This window comes from Oncorhynchus mykiss, chromosome 30 (genome assembly GCF_057628025.1).
Source record: "Oncorhynchus mykiss isolate SJ-2025 chromosome 30, ASM5762802v1, whole genome shotgun sequence".
Lineage (NCBI taxonomy): Eukaryota > Metazoa > Chordata > Actinopteri > Salmoniformes > Salmonidae > Oncorhynchus > Oncorhynchus mykiss.
This window is the reverse complement of record NC_143051.1, coordinates 36,402,193-36,426,785: the sequence shown is the minus strand read 5'-3', so window position 1 is coordinate 36,426,785 and position 24,593 is coordinate 36,402,193. Positions and strand designations below refer to the sequence as shown.

General features: G+C 42.5%; 1 protein-coding gene across 8 annotated transcripts in view; it reads left to right on the top strand.

Annotated features, from left to right (window-relative positions):
* Nucleotides 1–4,452: 4,452 nt before the first annotated feature.
* LOC110488385 (exostosin-1c) overlaps nt 4,453–24,593 on the top strand; it is a 102,631-nt gene continuing 82,490 nt past the window's right edge. For 2 of the 8 annotated variants that reach the window (XM_090228177.1, XM_036970807.2), the window contains exons 1-2: nt 4,453–5,857; nt 20,359–21,717. In XM_090228177.1, the coding sequence (XP_090084303.1) occupies nt 20,771–21,717 (947 nt within the window). In that variant the 5' untranslated portion in view covers nt 4,453–5,857; nt 20,359–20,770. Of the gene's footprint in view, nt 5,858–19,689; nt 19,841–20,358; nt 21,718–24,593 lie in introns of those variants that run through there. The other 6 variants (XM_090228179.1, XM_036970809.2, XM_036970808.2 and 3 more) reach the window with 5 other exon arrangements.

Sequence of the window (24,593 nt, the reverse complement as noted above, 5' to 3'; positions counted from 1 at the left end):
AAGAATTTCCACGACAGTGTATTAATGTGTTTATTTTCTCACTTGGATGGCGCTTTCAGAAGCTTACGATTATATTGTCACAATGGGTAATGTACTTTGTAGGTACACAATAATGACAAGAAATACACCTCAATATATGTCATTTTAACTAGATAAATCCTGTGTAACACCTAGTAATAACAATGGACGTATGCAGATATTACATGTACTCTGTGCACTAGTGTGTTCATTTTCTCACTCGGATGGTGCTTCCGGAAGCCTTAAAATAATGGCCAGGTTGTCAGGATGGGTAATGTACTATAAAAGTACACATTCATTTCAAGTAAGTACCCCTCAATATACACTTCGTTTTAACTATCTAAATCCTGTGTAACACCTAGTATTTACATTGTACTTCTGTAGATATTACATGTACCCTTTGGTGTATTTGTGGTTGTATTGTCTCACTTGGATGGCAAGAGGTTCAGGTTGTCATAAGAGTAATGTACAGATTAGTTATAAATAATTTTTTGTTATAATCTGGGATGACACCTGTATGAGACCCCAGTCAGTGAGGTTGACCTACACAATATATACAAAAGTATGTGGACACTCATACAAATGAGTGGATTCGGCTATTTCAGCAATACCCCTTGCCGACAGGTGTATAAAATTGAGTACACAGCCAAGCAATCTCCATAGACAAATATTGGCTGTAGAATGGCCTTACTGAAGAGCTCAGTTACTTCAAAGTGGCACCGTCATAGGATGCCACCTTTCCAACAAGTCAGTGCGTCAAATTTCTGCCCTGCTAGATCTGCCCCAGTCAACTGTAAGTGGAAAACTCTAGGAGCAACAACGGCTCAGCCGCGAAGTGGTAGGCCACACAAGCTCAGAGAACGGGAAAGGCGAGTGCTGAAGCGCGTAGCCCATAAAAATTGTCTGTCCTCAATTACAACAATCACTACCTGTAAGGAACGATGCTGGAGAAGAGAAGTATGCACGGGGAGTTGACATTTAATTTGAAACGGACAACTCTCCTTCCAGACTCACATTAAGCATCTCCAATCCAAAATTAAATTTAGAATCAGCTTCCTATTTCGCAACAAAGCTTCCTTCACTCATGCTGCCAAACATACCCTCGTAAAACTGACTATCCTACCGATTCTTGACTTCAGCAACGTCATTTACAAAATAGCCTCCAACACTCTACTCAGCAAACTGGATGGAGTCTATCGCAGTGCCATCCGTTTTGTCACCAAAGCCCGATATACTACCCACCACTACGACCTGTATGTTCTCGTTGGCTGGCCCTCTCTACATATTTGTCGCCAAACCCACTGGCAACAGGTCATCTATAAGTCTTTGCTAGGTAAAGCCCCACATTATCTCAGCTCACTTGTCACCATAGCAACACCCACCTGTAGCACGAGCTCCAGCAGGTATATTTCATTGGTCATCCCCAAAGCCAACACTCCCTTTGGCCGCCTTTCCTTCCAGTTCTCTGCTGCCAATGACTGAAACGAATTGCAAAAATCACTGAAGCTGGGGTCTTATATCTCCCTCTCTAACTTTAAGCATCAGCTGTCAGAGCAGCTTACCGATCACTGTACCTGCACACAGCCCATCTGTAAATAGCCCATCCAACTACCATATTGTTATTTATCCTCTTGCTCTTTTGCACCCCAGTTTCTCTACTTGCACATTCATCATCTGCACATCTAATACTCCAGTATTAATGCTAAATTGTAATTATTTTGCCTCTGCGGCCTATTTATTGCCTACTTACCTACTCTTCTACATTTGTACACACTGTACATAGATTTTCTATTGTGTTATTGACTGTACGTTTGTTTATGTGTAACTTTGTGTTGTTGCTTTTGTTGCACTGCTTTGCTTTATCTTGGCCAGGTCACAGTTGTAAATGAGAACTTGTTCTCAACTGGCCTACCTGGTTAAATAAAGGTGAAATAAAAAATAAACAAATAAAATATTATTTGTAAATATAGGTTTTTGCCTTGCAATTTATTCACTGTACATATGGACATACTGGACTTCTTCATTGTAAAAAAAAAATCATTCTGTACTTGAAAACGACCTTCCTACATCTCCCTTGGCCACTAAGGTCATGCTATTTACGGAATGCAACTGAGAAAATGTATGTTTTTTTCCCTCATTCTTACACTGACACTTATCTAATGAGGAGTGTGTCTCCTACGGTTTCAGATCATCAATTATGTATAAAAAAAATCCAATCCAATCTCATAAATATAAATTAAACCTTTCGTGCTTTGAAATATAATTTGTGTGTTGTGCTTTGACATAGAATTAAGATCATATCATTTAAGGATATTATGAAGCTGAGCAATTATTCTAACGGTGCAAATTCACTTCAGGTTTCTTAGAGTTTTTAAATAACGTTTTATTTTCATTAGCCTGCACACGGGCTCATTGTGTGGAGTACGATGCAGTCAGGGTGTTTGGAACACAACATCATCCTAAATGTAGCCTACTTTGTTTCCATTTGGAGAGAAAGCATCCTGGAATCACGTTGAAACTGACAGATGCTGTTTCTAATCCGCAGACAGCCTGCACAGCGTTGTACAATGATCTCAGTCCTGGGAGATAGCAGATAGGGGATAGGCTATGATGTCATCATGAGAGCAGCCCGTTGACATGGGTGTTTTCTCATTTGGTCAAAAGTCCGTCCTCCACCCTCTCTCCTCCGTCCTCTCTCCACCGTGACCCGTAAATCGATAAGTGGTTGAGTGGTGGAGGAGATGTCAATTCATTAATAGGCGAACGGAAGAGTGTCCCCTCCCCCTCCTCGATAGCCACCTTTCATCGAGGATAGTCATGTAGTATCCTACCTGAGTCCTTTGTAGAACAATTCTTTAATCTCCCACACCCCCTTTGAGGCTTTTGTTTTTTGTTGCATGAGAAAAGCATGCACAAGTTTCAAAAACAATATGCTACTCATCATTGTATCTATAAAATGTCATGCAAAACTAACTAAATTCGTTTTTAGCACTGTACACATTATATTTGGACTCCACCCTTGTAAATGAGTGGAAAAGGAGAGTCTCATTTCATACAGAGGCATTTTCATCCCAGGTTCCCTTTCCTTGCCACCTCGCCTCGATTACCTATGACCTTTTCCAAAAGGAGGAGAGAGAAGATGGAGGAGAGAGGATGTAGGAGTTGAGCAAAACAAATTGAGAAAAGGCCAGGGAGCATGGAGCAGCCTCACAAAGGAGACAGAGACAGTGTGAGTAGTTACAACTGTTGAACACAGGGAGGCGTGAGGTGCATAGAAAATTTCCAGCATTTGGGTGTGGGCTAGTCACAAAGAGGACCACCTTGATCATACTGATGTCTTTATCATCTTCCTCATATGAGCATAAAACCCTTTCCTTTCTCTTCATTTTGATGATAGCCCTGTATACTGTAGGCCTACAAAATATTTAATTGCCATTGTAACATATTAATTAGGTAATAGGCTAAATTATGAATTGTGTGTGTTTGTGTGTGTGTATGCATGTGTGTGAATTTAAATGTTCCATCCTTGTCCTTTCTGCTATACTGTAAAAAATATTTAAACGCAGCATGCAACAATATCAACAATTTTACTGAGTTACAGTTTATATAAGGAAAACAGTCAATTGAAATACATTCATTAGGCCCTAATCTATGGATTTCAAAAGGCTGGGCAGTGGCACAGCCATGGGTGGGCATGGGAGGGCATAGGCCCACCCACTGTGGAGCCATGCCCAGTCAATCAGAATTAACAAAAGGGTTTTATTACAGACAGAAATACTCCTCAGTTTCATCAGCTGTCCGGGTGGCTGGTCTCTGACAATCCTGCAGGTTAAGAAGCCGGATGGGGAGGTCCTGGGCTGGCCGCTGGATGTACTGACAAATTCTCTAAACCGACTGTGGAGGTGGCTTATGGTAGAGCAATTAACATTCAGTTCTCTGGCAATAGCTCGGGTGAACATTCCTGCAGTCAGCATGCCAATTGCACCCTCCCTCAACTCACTCAACTTGAGACATCTGTGGCATTGGGTTGTGTGACAAAACTGCACATTTTAGAGTGGCCTTTTATTTTCCCCAGCAGAAGGTGCACCTGTGTAAGGATCATGCTGTTTAATCAGCTTCCTGTATGCCTCACCTGTCAGGTGGATGGATTATCTTGGAAAAGGAGAAATGCTCACTAACATGGATGTAAACAAATGTGTGCACAAAATTTGAAAGGATTAAACTTGGAAAATGTCTGAGATCTTTTATTTCAGCACATGAAACATGAGACCAACACTTTACATGTTGCGTTAATATTTTTGTTGAGTATAGATAAAATTATATTACAGAAAAAGTCAGCATGCAAGACTAGTTTAGAGTTACGCAATGTTTATCTTGAAACCAAAACAATTGCCGACGTATGTACGGTTCACTTCAAAGTCGAAGCCGTTCTGTGTGCGTAATTCAGTGGTTCCGAAATTCTCCAGTTGCGCGGAACCGCTGGCCAGATCCAGATGTGCCTGTTTTCTTTAAATACAGCTTGCGAGACCGAAGTACCTCGGCACCGCGAGAACCAATCACAAACGCCGGGGGCGGGTCATCTTTGGAATGTTGTGGATGTTTAAAATGGACAACTTGTCGCAGATACCCCAATACCGGTATCGAATAATAACCTGTGCATTCATATGGAGGTGATTTGCAAATGATTGGTCGAGGAGTGAAAAGGAAATCGCCTGAGCGGGGAATTGCGCTCCGTTTCCCCCCGGTGAGGGTGAGTTCTCGGTCCGGAGAAAGCAGGCGGATTGCACTGGCGATGTAGCCCGGAGACTATTGCTGGGCGCTCTTATTTCTGTATGGTTGTTCAATAGCCTATATCAATGACTGCATATTGCACTCCGGAAGTAATCTACAGGATTATCTTCAATCACATAATATAGACAAGTGTTTATAGACGGAGAAGTGAACCTGCATGTGATATCGTGCACAGTGTCCAAGGGCATTGTGCCTCTTCAATGTTCATATTTAATATTAAGTGAACGAGCATAGCATAACCTACGGAGTCTGCATATTCGGCTAGGTCCTTACTGTCACTGTTGACATATTCTACGCGTAGCCTATCAACCGATGGCAGCGCATTTGAATGCTTGGTTTATTTGTCGCCACCACTCAATTGTTTATTTCCCCTATGCATTGTTTCCATACCTTCTGCCGAATTGCTCCAACGGCCTCGACACACTCATGCTCAGATAAAGAGAGTGCAAATACGGGAGTGATAGACACTTGTCGTGACAAAGGGATAGGGTGCAGTCTATTACCAATAGGCTAGCATATAGTGGCACGTTGAATATTGAGTGAGAGTGAATGATCTGAAATACTCTGTTCATTTCCTTGGTGCACAGAAAGCGTGTGGTTTAATGTGGGTCCAGGTAGTGCGAACATCAAAATTACGCCACTTGTGGAGAGGGAGAAAACTGTAGCCTGTGAGCACAGACAGGGGCGGTGAGATTATTTTTATGGACGCGCCCTGAGTGATTTGCGCGTGTCAGTCGTGTGTACTCAATCATGTTCTCGAGCTCGTAAATCGAGAGGACCGCCAGTGCGAAGTGCCTCTCAACCAGGAGGGGCATTAAACCCCCGGTGCCGCTAAAAAGGACGCTCAACTTGTACGCAAACAAAACGTGCCGCTGTAGCTAGAGGAGCGTCAAGAGAACAGAGGCAAGCAATGACAGATTTTGTTGACAAATTGCTGACAACTCGGTGAATATTGCCGACAAGGACTAAATACTTTCTTTCGAAAGTGGATAACACAGTCTGCCTGTCATTTCCGTATAACCACAATAAAGGACCACAATAAGTACAGGTAACAACACAATAACCTAGACTACTATTCTACTGTCTGCTTGTTTTTTGAGAATTAAGAATTATGTAGAAAATGATAAAGGTAGACTTTTCTCTGCTTCAGAAATTATCTAATATGATGTGTAATTTTCTTGATGCAATAGAACGATGGCACACGTAAATGACATTTCAAATCTATTAACATCACATTATGCATGACCGTGTGTGTGTCTTGGAAATGCCCTTGACACATTTTGAGTTGTGATGATGGATGACCCTGTTTTTTCAAGAGTGGGTGTTGAGAGATGCCTTTCTTGCACACTCCAATTGGATACTGGCTGAGCTATGAAGCTCAGCATCCCCGATGTCAAGAGAGGTGTCAGAACCAATTCAGTTGTGAAGTATGAGGGTGGAAAATGACATGGTGACATCCAATGACAATAACTAATTTATGGTATTGACTGATGAAGTGGTATTGACTGATGAAGTGCAGCCAAGGACAGGGCCAAACGGACACCCCAGAAATAATTTGAAACCAAAACCCAAAACCTGTGGAATGATTTCACATTCACTGCTACTAAACAGTCATATAGCTTTTAAAGCTAGCTGAGGAATGGGCCTGGAGAAATGTAACAACTCTCAAATTCATAGACAGAGCTTTGGATGCAAGAATTGACCATCCATGATAACAACATTAGTTTTAACCGTGTTTTGAGGCTATACAGCGTTTGTTTACATTTACATTGTCTACCAACATTGGACTAAAACAAGCTTTTATTTGGTGTTTTCTTCCAGAATTAATGAGTATACACTGAGTGTACGAAACATTAAGAACACCTGCTCTTTCCATGACATAGCCTGACCAGGCGAATCAAATCAAACTGCATATGTCATATGTGCCGAATACAACAAGTGTTGACTTTACCGTGAAATGCTTATGATCCCTTGTTGATGTCACTTGTTAAATCCACTTCAATCAGTGTAGATGAAGGTGAGAAGGCAGGTTTAAGAAGGACAATGGTTTTTGTATGTGTGCCACGCATAATGTTTAAGTGCCTTTCAATGGGGTATGGTAGTAGGTGTCAGGCGCACCGGTTTGTGTCAAGAACTGCAACTCTGCTGTGTTTTTTTCATGGTCAACAGTTTCCCGTGTGTATCAAGAACAGTACAACTCAATATTAGGAAGGTGTAAATCATTCATTTGTAAGTCTCAAAATGAATGTAGCAGCTAAGGATTCTAGCTTCTCTTTCAAGATACTAGATTCTAGTTATTATTTTATCCATATTTGGAGAACGTACCGTAGTAAAGGTGTTGAAAGAATCATCATGCAGTCTGACTGTATAACTCCTCTTGAGTGTCATACCATGGTATCTAGTGATGTGGATAGGTGACTCAAAGTGACCCGTTCCCTGCTGCTCTGACAAGGATGGCGGACTCATTGCACCATGCCACACTTAATATATTACCTAATTTTGTATAAGGAAGGACGGGGTACGAGTTGGCTGCTTCTAGAATGGGTATCATAACTGCGGAAGCTATGTTTGAGTTATAGGATTGCTGGGCACTGCCATAACAAATCAGGGCACCCCCATAAAACACTGGCACCCCATAGTCATACAAATATTATCTTTCCTTGGACTGATCATCATGTAGCTGTGAAATTGTCCTTTTTTTTAGAATGGATCCAAGATCACATTTTGCTTTCATCCCTTGCAGTCAAGGTTAGGTTATTTCACTATAATCTGATCCCAGATCTGGATACAGAGGGCATCTTCTGCTTAGAGCCCCATGCAGATAGCACGATAAGTTGTGTTCCATATCCTGCATGCTCTGCTGTGCGAGCAGCACTAGTTGATGTTGAGCTAGCAGCCCTAATTGTTCCAACCCATCTTGTATGTTTGCTTAATTAGCCCTCGTGGCGTCAGAGTGAGAGCAGCATATTGTTGAGACATAATTACAACCCGGCTTGATTAATTATCGTTAAGGCGGTGGGAGGCTAGGCACGGGTTGTTCAGGCTAGAGGTAAACATCTTATTAAACTGTGTCAGTCTCTCGCAGACTCGCACCACGCAGAGCAACAAGGTTTTATTAGGTAGAAAAGCACAACTATCAAGAAAATGTCCTCATAAAAATACCAGGGCTTGATTAGGTTTATGGTGATTACGGTCCTCAGGTAATCCCTACTGAATTGAAAAATTCCACTCTACTAGCTCACTGTCGATAGAAAGAAAGCCATTTTTATGGCCATGGTCATGGATAAAAAATGTGTGTGTGTGTGTACTACCTTGTAACAGGCATAAACTTGGGCTGAAAATGAGGCAAAGAGAAAGAAAACATGACATTTCAAGTCAACTAGAGGCCCATGGTGCCCTGGGCATTGGTAAGATTGCGCCAGAGCAGAAGGCAGACGTTTTACGTGGCGCCCCCAAGCGATTGTGTTTTTTTGTTTGTTTATCTGAGTTGTTTGTAACTTATTTTTGTACTCATTTTGTACATAATGTTGCCGCCACCGTCTCTTGTGACCGAAAGATCTTCTCTACATCAGGACTGCGATTACTCACCACGGACTAGCAGAATCGTTTTTCTTCTTTCACGACTCTGACGAGCCCAAGGCAGAGGACGTACAGCTCCCTCGGGAACAGGCCCCAACCCCCGTGATCTGCGGGAAGAGGAGGCTGAGAAAGAGACGCCGGAGAGTGGGCTGCCTTCTGAGAATTTGTGGGCGAACGAATAAACCCCCACTTCCCTCAATTCTGCTAGCAAACATGCAATCTTTGGAAAATAAAATCGACAAATTACGGGGAAGATTAAACTACCAAAGGGACATTAAAAACTGTAACATCTTATGCTTCACAGTCGTGGGTGAACGACCACAATATCAACATACAGCTGGCTGGTTATACGATGTACAGGCAGGATAGAACAGTGGGGTCAGTCCGACGATCCTTGTCTTACCCATGTATTTTTGTAAATAAAAGCTGGTGCACTATATCTAAGGACATCTCAAGCTATTCGCTATTGCTTGAGTATATCATGATAAGCAGTAGATCACACTACCTACCGAGAGAGTTCTCATCTGTATTCTTCGTAGCTGTTTACATACCACCTCAGTCAGAGGTTGGCACTAAGATAGCATTGAATGAGCTGTATTCCGCCATAAGCAAACAAGAAAACGCTCACCCAGAGGCGGCGCTCCTAGTAGCCGGGGACTTTAATGCAGGGAAACTTAAATCAGTTTTACCAAATTTCTATCAGCATGTTAAATGTGCAACCAGAGGTAAAATAACTCTGGACCACCTACGGTGACCGTACATACCCCGACCAGAAGCCATGGATTAAGGCAGCGTCCGCACTGAGCTAAAGGCTAGAGCTGCCGCTTTCAAGAAGCGGGATTCTAACCTGGAATTTTATAAGAAATCCTGCTATACCCACTGACGAACCATCAAACAGGCAAAGCATCAATATAGGACTAAGATCGAGTAGTACTACACCGGCTTTGAAGATTGTCGGATGTGGCAGGGCTTGCAGAACATTACAGACTACAAAGGGAAGCACAGCCGAGAGCTGCCCAGTGACACAAGCCTACCAGACGAGCTAAACTACTTCTATGCTTGCTTTGAGGCAAATAACACTGAAACATGCATGAGAGCACCAGCTGTATGGGAGACTCTGCGATCATGCTCTCCACAGAGTAAGATCTTTAGACAGGTCAACATTCACAAGGCCGCAGTGCCAGACGGATTACCAGGACGTGTCAGGATTTGATTTGATGTGACTGTTCCTGTATTCTCTTTTTCACAAAACACACTTTCTGAGATGACCGCTGACGGATATGACAGCAGACCAACCTCACCACAATCTCAGTCATTCCTGGTCAGGTTTTCCCCACAAACAGATACGTCCCCACAAACACACACGTCCCCACAAACACACACGTCCCCACAAACACACATTGCATGGCCTATTAAGGCTAGGACTAAGAAGCCCTTAGAATTGCCGCTATGGCTCTCCAGCCTTTAATGACAGAGACCAGCGTTTAATTTGAGTCTTGTGTAGCCTTTCACCTCACCGCAAAATGTGTTTTTCTTCAGAAAAAGTTCATTTCCCTGGACTAACATGTGTATCCAGCTTTAGTCCAGTAATCAAACGTGTGTGTGTGTGTGTGTGTGTAGGAAAACACACATGCACACACACAAACACAGCCTACTGAACTGACTACGTTGGCAGAAAGGCAAACAAGTAGGAGTTCAGCATTTGAGTCTCTGTGTAACTTTATCAAGGAGATCTTTAACCCTTATTTTGCCAGGTCGACTGAGAACACATTCTCCTTTAGACATTGACCGCCAACTCTTTCTTTCGTTGTTATTTTAAAAACAGACGCTGCTGATCTTAGTGTCAGTTTACGGTCTGTTTTATATGCCCACGCAAATCATCTCTGACATAATCGTATTGCCTCCCCATGCACAGAGGAAATAACTACCCCCGTCAGAGTTCAACGCAAGCTCATTTCAGTTTCTATCAATGCCTTCATGCACTTTCCCTACCCTGCTACCTTCCTGTATTATTGCATCTGAGTTGTAGTTGACGGTTGCTGTAAACACCATCCAATCTACTGATGGTTCAATTCAATTGCGTTTCCTTCGATAGTTGCAGAGACACTCTAGTTGGCCTTGAGGGAACAGCAGGCAAAGTTGAGGGCAGGCGGGCAGTCCTCGAGGAGGAGGGATGAGCTTTGAGCAGGCCACTAGTCCAGCTGTCACGCTCACTGACTGAAGCATGTGAACTAACAACAAACTCAGAGACAGACTAGGATGCTGTGTAAGAATGTGGGCAGAGACCTTAGGATGGACAAGAGAACTTGGGGCTTGTTTGTCTTACTAATGAAGAGATTTCACAAGGGACAGTCTACACCTTTTAATGTTTACTGTGTGGCTTCTCATGCTCAGTGCAAACACACAGGTGGCAAGTAGATATGTTGTGTTTAAATAAACATTGGGGTCGTTCCATGCATGGTTGGAGGGTAACGGATTACAAAAAAGACGGTAACTGTAATCCATTACCAGCAAAAATATTGTAATCAGATTACATATACTTTTGAAAAACTAGATGATTACTTTGAGGATTACTTTTTAAATTCTGAATGACATTCAAATCAGCATTGAAAAAAGGCGCAAGTTTAAGTTTGTTCAACCTGAGCGTATGACTGCTGTCGGCATCCACAGATTATCAAACTTGAATAAAGGCTTGGATGTAAGGATGACAGCAGTGGTGTAGTCTACGGTGATACGGATATCACTTATTATTGTTATCGCCATAGTGCATTGATGTGAATCACACTGCTGCTCTCTCCTTTAGCTATTTGCGCCTTGCTGTTCACAAATCGAAATGTGCATTTGAACCCAATAATGATAGAATTCAAGAAATTGAAACTGCCTATCAATCATTGTTTTTGAGACCAGTGGACAGTGAAAAATGGGCTCTTGCAACAGCTGCACAGTGCGGATCCCAGCCTACGGAATAAAAGTGGGGCTAATTCATGCCAATACATTGTTTTTATCCATAGGCCTGATGTACACATGTTCAAAGGGGCAATATTTTGATAGACTTAAAGGGGCAATCGGTAGTTGCTACATCCATTTTTGGATTTATAAATTATAATTTATAAATGCCTCATGAGCTTAAACTGTCACAATCCATGAGAACCCAAAATGTAACCTTGTTTTTCTCCAATGTTTGTAAACATTGTAAATGTAAACACAAACTGTATGGCCTCAAAACATGGTTAAAACAATAATTTTGACATCATGGATGGTCAGTCCTTGCATCCATAGCTCTGCCTATTAATCTGAGAGTCGTTATATTTCCTCAGGACCATCCCTCAGCTTCTGACCAAAACAGAGGCGGGGCGGCCGTTTTGTTATTGTTTCACCTGTTGATTTGCCCTTTAAACAGCTGCATTATTATCAAGATATTAAAGTGTCACCAACAAAACATTTTAACCATAGGCCTATAGCAAATGCAGCATATTGCATTCATTTTCACATGTAAATAGCACTTTTCAGTAGTGCTCAACAGAGTAGGGCTGGCTAAAAAGTCCTTCGTTTTGGGGTTATGCTCAGATAAAACAATTTTGGCTAATCTATACTTCCATATTTACAAGTCTCATAAAGTTGCCACTACATCCCAGGCTGTGTCACAGCCTGCAGTGACCAGGAGCCCAATCGGGCGATGCACTATTGGCTAATTAATGTCCAAGTCCTATTCTTGAAGATCAAGGGGTATTTATTGGAATGACTGGAATTCTGATGGACTTTGGTTTTTAATGTAAAGATCGAATTTAATCGTAGTATTATATGTACAGTAGTAGAAAGCGATGGGTCAGAAGAAGCCTACATAACCAACCCATAAAGTAACATTTAACATCCATATGACCAGCTATGTAAACTTTTTAACATTGATTTATCCTGCAATAGATGTGTTTCAATTGGTAACATGCATTTTTATCTTCTTCTAATGCCTCTTAAGGGGAATGTAATCTAAAAGTAACTGAATGTAATCAGATGATGTTACTGAGTTTGGGTAATCCAATAGTTACATTACTGATTACAATTTTGACAGGTAACTAACGGATTAAATTTAGAAAGTAACCTACCCAAACCTGGTTCCATGTCATTTCAAGCCATGACACCCACCATATCAGATGGTTCTGTAATCGTTTCTGTAGTTAGAAACAGATAAGATTAGCATTCCTGCAACATTATTTTGTTGAAAGACGATTTGAACTCTAAGAAATTAAGCTAATTGATTGCATCCAAATTGTCCATTTAAATTTATAGGATTCATATAATATTCAATAAATATAGTACCAAACTCTAAGATTTGCACACACAAAAAAACTTCTTAACAATGATTAAGAAGAATCCACATTTTACTTAACTAGGCAAGACTGTTAATAACAAATTCTTATATACAATGATAACCTACCCCGGCCAAACCCAGATGACGCAGGGCCAATTGTGCACCACACTATGGGACTCCCAATCACAGCCAGATGTGATGCAGCCTGGATTTGAACCAGGGACTGAAGTAATGCCACTTGCACTGAGATGCCTTAGACCACTGCGCCACTTGGGAGCCCAATGAATAGTCAAATTAATGCATGGTCAAACGCCACCCATAGACCCCCTCAGTATACAGTATCAGTTCTGTGTGTTTGACATTTTATCCAGAGTGACATACAGTTAGTGCATTCATCTTATTAAGACAAGTACATATTAACTCAATGAAGTAGCTATCGGCAAAGTCAGAACTAGTAAGGGGGGGGGGGGGGGATTTAGGTGCGAGTGTTAGTTTACGAAAGGCATTTTCATTGTATTTTTTTTTTTTTGGGGGGGGGGGGTCAAGATCAGAAGTGGGGGTGCTGTGGGTTTATTTACTTTACTCTTTGAAGAGGTATGGTTTCAGATGTTTTTGGAAGATGGGCAGGGACTCTGCTGTCCTAGCTTCAGAGGGAAGCTGGTTCCACCATTGGTGTGCCAGGTGCCAGGACCGAGAAGAGCTTGGACAGGGCTGAGCGGGAGCTGCCCTTCCGTAGGGATGGGAGGGCCAAGAGACCAGAGGTGGCAGAACGAAGTGCTTGGGATGGGGTGTAGGGTTTGAGCATTGCAAGTATTTGACACGTTGTATGAAGCCGCGACTTGGAGTATTGTTTATTCATACTATGTCATTTATTCTCAGTGAATTTGTGATGTTTTTTTCCCCTGTTCAGAGAAATTAGCCATTGAAGTCGCTTGCATTTTCCCCATAAATTAAGTGAAATGACCAGGTTTTTCCAACTAGATGCCGCTGTTCTTGCTACTGCCCCTTTATCAATTTTGCTGGTCTCTTTGTTCATCAAATGTATGACAACATTTTCGTTGCAGCTTTGGGTAGAAAACCAAAAGCTTTTGCTCATAATGAAAAGAAATGCTGTGCTCATCCTCACATTTCAATCCATTCAACCATGAAAGCAGTTCAGTTTGCCCTTCTCGTAGCAACCTAGTTCTTCAACCCAAGAGGGCTATCCCTATGGTGCAATTCTCATATGTAGCCCAAAAACGTGATGGAGAAAAGTGCTAGTGACTAAAATGTTGGGACAACCCTAACAAAATAATACAATTATAAACCGTTGCATGGTAGTCTGTTTGTCAATACCATTATTGGGAAACATCTCTGTTTGATTAGTGACATTTACCATTCAACTCAACCCAATACCATTGCAAAATACTATACAATGTGTGTTTGTGACTTTTACCGTTGACAATCCCTTGAAACATTGAAACCATTAGAAATGCTGTAACCTAATAGTTTGCTTGTTCACGAAACACACACACACGGGCGGTTTCCTGGACGCAGATGATGTCTAAGCGAAGGAAAAATGGAATTGCTTTCATGGAGGACTGGCTTGAATTGTGAGGATGACCAGAATGTATTTTCATCATGAGCAAAAGCTTTTGGGTTTCTACCCAAACTTGCAAGGAAAATGTTGTCATACATTTGATAAATAAAAGATACGAGTAAACTGGATAAAAGGGCAGTAGCAGGAACAGCGGCATCTAGTGGGTAAAACCTGGTACTTTCATTTAATTGACTTGGAAAATGTGTGTGTGTGTGTGTGTGGGGGGGGGGGGGGGGGGGGGGGGGGCTTTCCTTAGCTCATCACGCTTTAGGGAATCCTTGTGACTGGCTGGGCGCCTGCAAGCTGACTTCGGTCGTCAGTCGAACGGTGTTTCGGAGGACGCAGCAATGAGACAAGGTCGTAACTACCAATTGGATATCACAATTGTCAAATTACAGTAAAGTACTCCAAGGTACAGCATGGGGATTGTGGAGTCTGTGGGTGGCGTTTGGATTCCTCACAGAGGTTTTTGTGCATATCGGATGTTGGGTACTATATTTATTGAATATTATAGGAATTCTATAAATGTATGGACAATTTGGGTGCAATCGATTAGCTTAATTTCTCAGAGATCAAATTATATTTAAACAAAATAATGTCACAGAAATGCCTATCTTTTCCATTTCTAACTACAGAAATCATTTCAGAGCAATCTGAGATGGTATGTGTCATTCCTCTTTCTTGTGCTTTTTGGGGTGGAGTGAGGAGTTTCTGTATATTTAACTCTGTAATGCTCTGATGAGCCATCTTCTTCCTTGTGTGTTGGCCTTAACACAATGCATCGCAGTATCTACATCACACATCTTAAAAGTCCTTCTTACTTGAATCCATTACTTACCTTAAAAGGCAAGTCACTGTCACCTCAAGGCTGTATTCCCTAGAGATACTGTGCTCTTTTCAAGTCTCATGTCTTCTAGTGAGATACATTACTGAAGAATTTCCTTGGCTGCTTTTTCTGTATTGGGTTTTTAGACAGCTTTCACACATTCTTTCACCCCATATCTCAAGGCTAAGCTGAAATACTTCACAGATTCCTTCTTGATCGGATCTTGTGTCTGACATCAGCGTATTGGTGGTGGAACTAGAAACGAGTCCAAACCCTTGTTTACCGTATGTGTCAAAGCTTCCCAATCCTGTCAGACAAGTGATCAACCATAGAAAGATGGAAGAATGGGAAGGATGCAGTCTTAAGATCTTCCAACAAGAACCCCAAAGGTTCACCTCTGTCTGAACCCTGTACTTTCCCTTAGGCTCCGCAAGGCTCCTCAACAGACACTGTGGTCTGTCTTATTGCTAGGCTCCACCATACTGATCCATTCATCGTTGATGTGTGACAGTGGAGCCACACACACAGTGCCTTCAGAAAGTATTCACCCCCCTTTACTTTTTCCACATTGTATTGTGCTACTGCCTGCATTTAAAATGGACACAATACCCCATAATGTCAAAGTGGATAATTTTTTTTATTTTTACAAATTCATTAAAAATGAAAATCTGAAATGTCTTGAGTCAATAAGTATTCAACCACTTTATTATGGCAAGCCTACATAAGTTCAGGAGTAAAAATGTGCTTAACAAATCACAAAATAAGTTGTATGGATTCTGTGTTCAATAACATTATTTTATTTATTTATTTTATAATGACTACCCCATCTCTGTGCCCCACACATCTGTAAGGTCCCTCAATCAAGTAAGGAATTTTAAGCAGAGCTTTAACCACAAAGACCAGTGAGTTTTCCAATGTCCAGCAACGAAGGGCACCGATTAGTAGATGTGTAAAAAGGAGAAAAAAACAGACACTGAATATTTATTAATTATGCTTTGGATGGTGTATCAATACACCTAGTCACTACAAAGATACATGTGTCCTTCCTAACTCAGTTGCCGGAGAGGAAGAAAACCGCTCCAGGATTAAACCATCACCAATGGTGATTTCAAAACAGTTACAGAGTTTAATGGCTGTGATAGAAAACAACAACAACAACATTGTAGTTACTCCACAATACTAACCTAATTTGACAGAGTGAAAAGGAAGCTTGTGCAGAATAAAATATTCCAAAACATTCATCCTATTTGCAACAAGGCACTTAAGTAATACTGCAAAAAAATGTGGCAAAGAAAGGAACTTTTTGTCCTGAATACAAAGCATTATGTTTGGGGCAAATCCAGCACAACACATCACTGAGTACCACACTTCATATTTTCAAGTATCGTGGAGGCTGCATCATGTTATGGGTATGCTTGTCATTGGCAAGGACCAGGGGAGTTGATTTGGATAAAAATAAATGGAATACAACTAAGCGCAGGCAAAATCGTATAGGAAATTCTGGTTTAGTCTGCTTTCCAACATACATTGGGAGAATAATTTGGCTTAAAATCTATGACAAGACTTAAATGGCTGTCTAGCAATGATCAACAATCAATTTGACAGAGCTTGAAGTATTTTTAAAAGAATAATGGGCAAATATTATACAATCCAGGTGTGCAAAGCTTTTAGAGACATACCCCAAAACACTCACAGCTGTAATCGCTGCCAAAGGTGTGTCTAACATGTATTGACTCGGGGTTGAATACTTATTTAATCAAGATATGTTAGTGTTTCATTTTTCATAATTTATCAAAATAAATGTTCTAATATTTCTTCCACTTTGACATGAGAGTATTTTTTTGTCACTGTCTATGATTTATTGAGAATTCAAGGCACACTTAACCATTATGGCTACCACAGAATTCTGCAGCAATACGCCATGCCATCTGGTTTGCGCTTAGTGGGACTATCATTTGTTTTTTAACAGGACAATGACCCCACACACCTCCAGGCTGTATAAGGGCTATTTGACCAAGAAGAAGAGTGATGGAGTGCTGCATCAGATGACCTGGCCTCCACAATCACCCAACTTTAAGCTAAATGAAATGGTTTGGGATGTGTTGGGTGAAGGAAATGCAGCCAACAAGTGCTCAGAATATGTGGGAACTCCTTCAAAAGTTTTGGAAAAGCATTCCAGGTGAAGCTGGTTGAGAGAATGCCAAGAGTGTGCAAAGCTGTCAAGGCAAAGGGTGGCTACTTTGAAAAATCTCAAATATAAAGTATATTTTGATTTGTTTAACACTTTTTTGATTACTACATAATTCCATATGTGTTATTTCATAGTTTTGATGTCTTCACTACTATTCTACAACATAGAAAATAGTAAAAGTAAAGGAAAACCCTTGAATGAGTAGGTGTGCTCAACTTTTGATTAGTACTCTGTCTGTCTGTGTTTGTGCATTTGCGTTGTTACTGACTAAGCCAAGTCCAAACGTGCTCTAGTTTTGTATTGGCTTACATTTATTAGCTAGCGCTCCCAGCGCTAATGGGTTTTCTGTGTTACTATGGTTAATGCCGTGTATTGCTACACTGCTGTTTTCATTTGCACAGTACAATAAACAGAATCGAGTTTTGGGTTCTATTGTTGCCTATAGTAATGGTGACAGTTGGTTACGGGGATGACTGATATATACAGATGGGGGTAGTTGACATTGTGTGGTGGCAGTGTGGGAGTTTTCTTTTGGTGTCTTTTGTTTTCGGATATACTGTATCTTTTTATTAGTTGGAGAAGAATGTGAGAACCTATCCTTGTGATTACCATCATGTCACCATCATATCAAGGATCATTATCATATCTCCCATAATCATTGCCAATCACCCTAAACCAAAAATCATTAGAGACATTATAGTGCTCAGGTCAGGGTGGAACCAAAATTATTTTCCAATCGTTCCGTTCCGAGCAGAACCCCCATATTTCTGAAACCAAAACATTATGTTAATTTTAATTATTTGTAATTTGTTGTTGGTATTTTACCCTCTTTTGCTCCCAAATTCTGTGATAACCAATTGCGATCTCGTGTCATCGCTGCAACTCCCCAACAGTCTTGGGAGAGGCGAAGGTCGAGTCATGCGTCCTCCGAAACATGAACCGCCAAACTGCGCTTCTTAAATCCCGGCCGCAACAATGTGTCGGAGGAAACACCATTCATCTGACGACCGCAGTCAGCCTGCAGGTGCCCAGCCTGCCACAAGGAATTGCTGGAGCACGATGAGCCAAATAAAGCCCCCCCCCCCCCCCCCCCCCGGCCAAACCCACCCGGACAACGCTGGGCCAATTGTGTGCCACCCTATGGGATTCCCAGTCATGGCCTGTTTGTGACACAGCCCAGGATCGAACCCAGGTCTGTAGTGACACCTGCGATGCAGTGCCTTAGACTGCTGCGTCACTCGGGAGGCCTTTAAAAAAACAAACAAATTAAAAGTACATTTTCACCCGGTTCTCAAAATTTCAGAATAACGTTTCTGTTCCGGAACATTAGAGATCACTTTCGTTCCCTCTTCCTGTTTTCGTTCCTCAAAAAATCCCTTTATTCTTCACTTCCCTGTGCCTGTTCCAACCCTTGCCTCAGGTTGGCTTTTTCTGTCAGATTGGATATTTGTCTCAGCTGTGTGAGAGTATCCTGAGGTAGATTGAGTTTCACTTCAGCAGGAAAGGCAGGGGATATAAAGCAAAAAGAAATTCAGAAAGGAAAATCAATATGTTAACTAAAGGAGCGGGTAAATTATTGATGAGGACTACGTGGTGGGATCCGTAGTGTCCTTACAACTTTGTCTGCTTGCCACTGTTCTGTGGGAGAGGAGCTTGGCTGAGCCAAAAACCAACACCCAGAATCTCTAAGGCTCTCAGTGAGCTCACTATCTGACACTACCTGATGTGCACTCACTTACTGTACACACAAGCACACACATACATGGACACATTTTTACACACACATATAGTCACAAGAGACCTGCATACACACTCAAGTACCATACGTACACATGGTTGTATTTAAACATACACAGACACAATGAGTCGGAAATGAATGTTTTATAGTAGTCTTTCAATTTACATTCAAAGGACGTTATGTATAGTATGACAATACACTGGCCTAATGAGACAATGCATTGTTGATCAATATCAGGCTCCAATCATACAGGTGATAACAGGAAGAACAGGCAGGGTGGCCTTCAATTCCGCATGGATGGAGAAGGTAGAGGAATGTGAGGGAGAGGTAGAAGAGAGGGAGGGAGGTAAAGAGAGGGATGAAAAGAGAAAGTGAGGGAGAGCAGGTGAGACCTGAAAGCTGCCTTTGTGTGGCGGCTGGCAGTAGGAACACTGGCCTGCTCTGTGAGGTTTTCCACACACACACACACACACACACACACACACACACACACACACGGGAGTTATGGGGGGTGCTTGGGCAAACATACTGTGTTGAAAACCGTTGCATGATGTTTTCAAATATAACAACAACAAAAAACTCTCTCCACACCCCAAGATTAACGGACGTTACCCCGCCATAAAGCGGCTCTATTTTCCCTTATTTTACACTTCTCCATTTCAGTGGCTAAACGGCTCCCCATTTCCCCCTCCACTGCATCTCAACTGTATCTGATGCTGTTCAACTGGAGCTTGAAGTGAATGATGATATCAGAGCCGGCTGCTTCATGTTCGGCATACGAAACCCACGACGACACGGTTCCAGGACTGGACGTCAGTAGCGTAACCAGACCAAACATTAAAACTACTTTGACCATTTTCAAATACAGAGATAGTGGGGGTATATTTAAACTTTGAGAGTATCTTGTTATGTGTGCGTCATCAGAGCTGTCAGCTATGTGAACTGAACTGAGCGAGCTCTGTGTTTGAGGAGACTAGCTTTAATCTTCAAGAGAGTTCTACATAAAGATTTGATCAGTTCAGTTCAACTTAAGAGGGTTTTATAGCCTAAAGTAGTCCAACTGCACTGTCATGTGTATGAAATTACCCTCCGTTGGGCTAATTTATTGCTGAGTCTGTACACGCTTCATGCTGATAGTGTATGTTTTGGTTTATACAGTATATCTGTAGGTTGGTATAAGGGTGTGTTGTGTGCTTTACATAATGGTTTGCTGCTGAATCATTTGAGACAGTGTTCCTTGACTTGTTAATGTACCTAGTGCTGCATCTGTGCTGTTAAGTGCTCCTCCGGTTGTGTACTGAGCTGTGATCTCGTTTGTTTACGTCCCCAGGAGAGACCCGGGAGACAGCGGGCGCCATGAGGCGGCGAGGAGGGCTTGAGAGAGAGGAGACATCGCCCTTCATCATCCTCAGCATCGGGCAGCGCAGGAAATGCACACACGCGCCACAGAGACTGTCTAGCAAGAGACAGGCTAACAGCACCCAATTCTGAGAGAGAGAGACGAGAGAGCGAAACCGAAGAGAGTGGAGTCAACATCCATTTATTTATCCTCAATGGGCTTAAACTGGACTGGACCAGACTTGGAAGAAATGATGTCCAAGTTACCAAACTGTTCTATATTGGACCCTCCTTGTTAGACCTTCGAAACAACTCACCCACCTTTGTGAGGCTTGGAGCTAAGAGGCAGAGAGAGGGGGAAAAAAGAGAGCGATAGAGGCAGAGAACGAGAGACATTGGGCTCCATGCAGGCGCGTAAGAAGTATGTCCTGCTGGGGCTGTGTGCTTGCTGCTGGCTGCTGCTCTTCTACTGGGGCGGTGGGGTCCAGGTCCGTCTCCTCAAGCTGCTGGGGCAGCAGAGGGGCGATGTGGTGCGCCCCTGGCCCGACTGGACCGACAGGGTACTCCTTCCGGGCTATGCCCAGCTGGAGGAACTCCAGACGGGGCCTGGTTCTGCCGAGTCCCCCCGCCAGCGTCACCAAGCCTGGACGGGCATCTATAAAGACAGTCGCTGCCGAATGGAGACCTGCTTCGACTTTACGAGATGTCGGCGTAGAGGGCGGGACGGGTTTCGAGTGTACGTCTACCCGTCGGAGAAGGGTGAGCGCGGGTCGGAGAGCTATCGTAAGATACTGACGTCTATAGGCGAGTCGCGGTACTACACCACGGACCCTCGCGAGGCATGTCTCTTCGTTTTGGGGATTGACACTCTGGACCGTGACCAGCTCTCGGGGCAGTTCGTGCCCAACTTGGACGATCGTATCAAGGGTTACCCGCTCTGGAACGAGGGACGGAACCACCTTATCTTTAATCTGTACTCGGGCACCTGGCCCAACTACACGGAGGACCTGGGCTTCAACATCGGTCAGGCCATCCTGGCTAAAGCCAGCCTCAACACGGAACACTTTCGGCCCGGGTTCGACGTCTCCATCCCCCTCTTCTCCAAGGACCATCCCCAGAAGGGGGGCGAGAGGGGCTGGTTGGTGCGAAACACGGTCCCACCGCGCAGGAAGTACCTGTTGATGTTCAAAGGGAAGCGGTATCTAACGGGCATCGGGTCGGACACCCGTAACGCCCTGCATCACATCCATAATGGGAAGGACATCGTGTCCCTCACCACATGCCGTCACGGGAAGGACTGGGAGAAACACAAAGACGCCCGCTGTGACCATGACAACCTAGAGTATGAGAGGTAAGTTAGGTTCCTAAGGGGCAGAACGGTAAATCGTAACTTCCAATTCAGATCCAAATGTACAAAATAGTACAAAAACTTTACTTTCATTCAGGGGGAGGGTTTAGTATGTTTTTTTTTAGTCCAGCGGAGGGTGATGTCATTCGTAATAAATGAAATGTTGCTCAGGGTTTGAGACTGCGTTGCGTATTATAGTATCTCATGTGTGCCCGATAATGCCTCTCATCCCTGATTCTCTCTGCTGGGCGTGTAATATTCAGTGCGCCTATCCATAGCCTGTAGTATAGGCCAGGGTTGTCAAACTCACTCCATGAAGGATCTAGTGTCTGCAGGTTTTAGTTTTCTCCTTTCAAATAAGCCCTAGACAACCAGTGTGGGGAGTTCCTGCCTAATTAGTGACCTTAATTCATCAATCACGTAAAAGGGAGGAGCGAAAAACCGCAGACACTCGTGGCCGCCGTGGAAGGAGTTTGACACGTGCTATAGGCCTATGCCATGGGTATTCAAATCTTACCATACGAGGTCCAGAACCTGCTGGTTTTCTGTTCTACCTGATAATGATTTGCAACCACCTGGAGTCGCAGGTCTAAATCAGTCCCCCGATTTAGAGGGGAACAATGAAAACACTCAGTGGAACGAACTGGCTTCAAGGTCCAGAGTTGAGTTTGAGGGGCCTAGGTTATAGGAAGAGCATGCTCGGAGAAGCACAGGGCAAAGTTATATTTCGAAGAAAATGTACTTCCTTCCCGAGTGTTTGCGCTGCTGGGATGGTGTATATGCCTAGTTAAATAAAGGTTAAATATATTAAAAATACATTCAAAATATGAATCTAGGCTACACTGCAGTGGATAGGCGTTCCTTAGGTCCTACTCTTCCTGTGGTCCAAAGCTTGCTACTGATATAATTGATGTTAATATCAATGAAATGGACCTGATTTATATGAAATAATCTGTAACGACGCTTTAGTCCTCAATGCTTTATGCTAGAAACAAGCTGTAAAATGCAGTGACTCCGATGCATATGGGATATCTTCGGTTTGTCTCTGACATTGAGGCTGCGCGACAACCGATAGCCGACAGATTGAATATCATTGTAGAATATTTGCACAAAATGCATCCGCCAATTGCAGTCTGCCTATATGGCCACACATCTTGCCTAAAGAACGTGTTCTATTTTTAATACCCTCAAACAACGTTTAATACCCTCAAAATGAGGCATACCTCGTTTCAAATTACCACTGTCAATCGTGAATGATAATTCTTCACATTTTACCATTGAAACTGCATGCCAGTCATTTGATCTCAATCAGTTTCATGGAAATATGCATTCAGATCTCATTGAATAACTGCTTTGCCTAGCGAATTAAAGCAGATGGTTGTTAACAAATGATTATAATTTCCTGTAGGCCTGTTTTGTTTCAATCAAAGCATCGCCTGCGGCGTGCGCTGTGGAGGTTTTGTCCGCACGAGGAAAACATTTGACTATTCAGCTTCAGATAAGAGATGACTGAGTGAGAAGGTGTTTTTGGTGTAACATATTATAGCCCTGCTATGCAACTTTACTAAACGAGCCCCATTGTGAGAAGTCATAATCCTCTATTTGTAATAATAGGTGATGAGAAGGACTATTAGATGTAGGTGACATCTTGATGGGGGTTATTTTGAGCGATTTGACCGTCCTTCGAATCGTGGTTCAGAAAGGACAGCGGTGGTCACGTATGGTTCCCAACCTGGTCTCAGAGCAGTTCGTATTGTCCTGTAAATAAATCCGAGACACTCCATTTAGAATGATATGTTACGTTTCGTATGGTTATGTATTCATTTGTGGATGTCCATCACCCATTCATATATGTTACGAATTAAAACATTATTATTATTTTTTTACAAGTGCATATAGGCCTACCTGATGATATGTGGCTGCTGTGTTAAACAATGAAGAGCTTTTTCTTGAATTCATTAATGATCAGATACTTCAGTTGTAACTGGTTATTTTTGTTGTTGTTGTTGTTGTTGAGTTGACGGACAACTTCAGCACTGTTCCAAACTTAAGACGGAGTTCTTTTTTTAACAACAGCCTGTATAGAAATCAAAAACGTCTCCCGGTGTTGCAGCATGCGCTCATTCATTGTCATGGTCTCGAGTGGTATGAAAAAAATATTCTGCTCGTCTCCAGTCATGTAAAATGACGTCGAATGACATGAAATGCGTTTATAAACCCACCCTTATCCGCCGGTGGTCTTCAAATCCACAACTTTATGGCTACTTTGCCATGTAATGCTTACAAAACGAACCGTTTCTAAAACGGCATATCTAAGGCTCTGGTCTGTCCTAGGGGTGAGGGGAAACAGTAGGCATCTTCTCTGCTCTCCGCTTTATGTTAGAATTATTATTCGGGGTACAGGGGATGATTACTTGTTTTTTGTTGATCAGGGAGGTTTGGGTAAAAATACATTTTTACTGAAAGGAGGGCCATCCATTTTTGTTTCAGAGAGAACAGATTTTCTCCAGGTAACCCTCATTATAAACAACTTACAGTCCCTTAGTCTCTCACCGACGTCAATGCATGACTAAGTGAAGATTCTACTTAAGTGGAAGTTCGGATTCTCCCCTTAGGGAGGGCTATTATTGTGAGGTTGTGTCATAACTTGTGTTCTGTTTCATCAGGAATACACTTGTTATTTTATTGCTTTGTTTTTTTAAAAATCATGCCGGGCGTTTTATTGGGTCCCTTAGATGTTGGGCTTTTATGAGTTTGATTTTCTCCCTCTCATCTAAATTGCGGTCTCCTTCTGGTTATTTTCTCTGTCGTTTACAGTTACCATTCCAGTTATCTCGTTAAGAGTATTGACCGTCGGTCGTGTGTTAGAGTTACAGTAC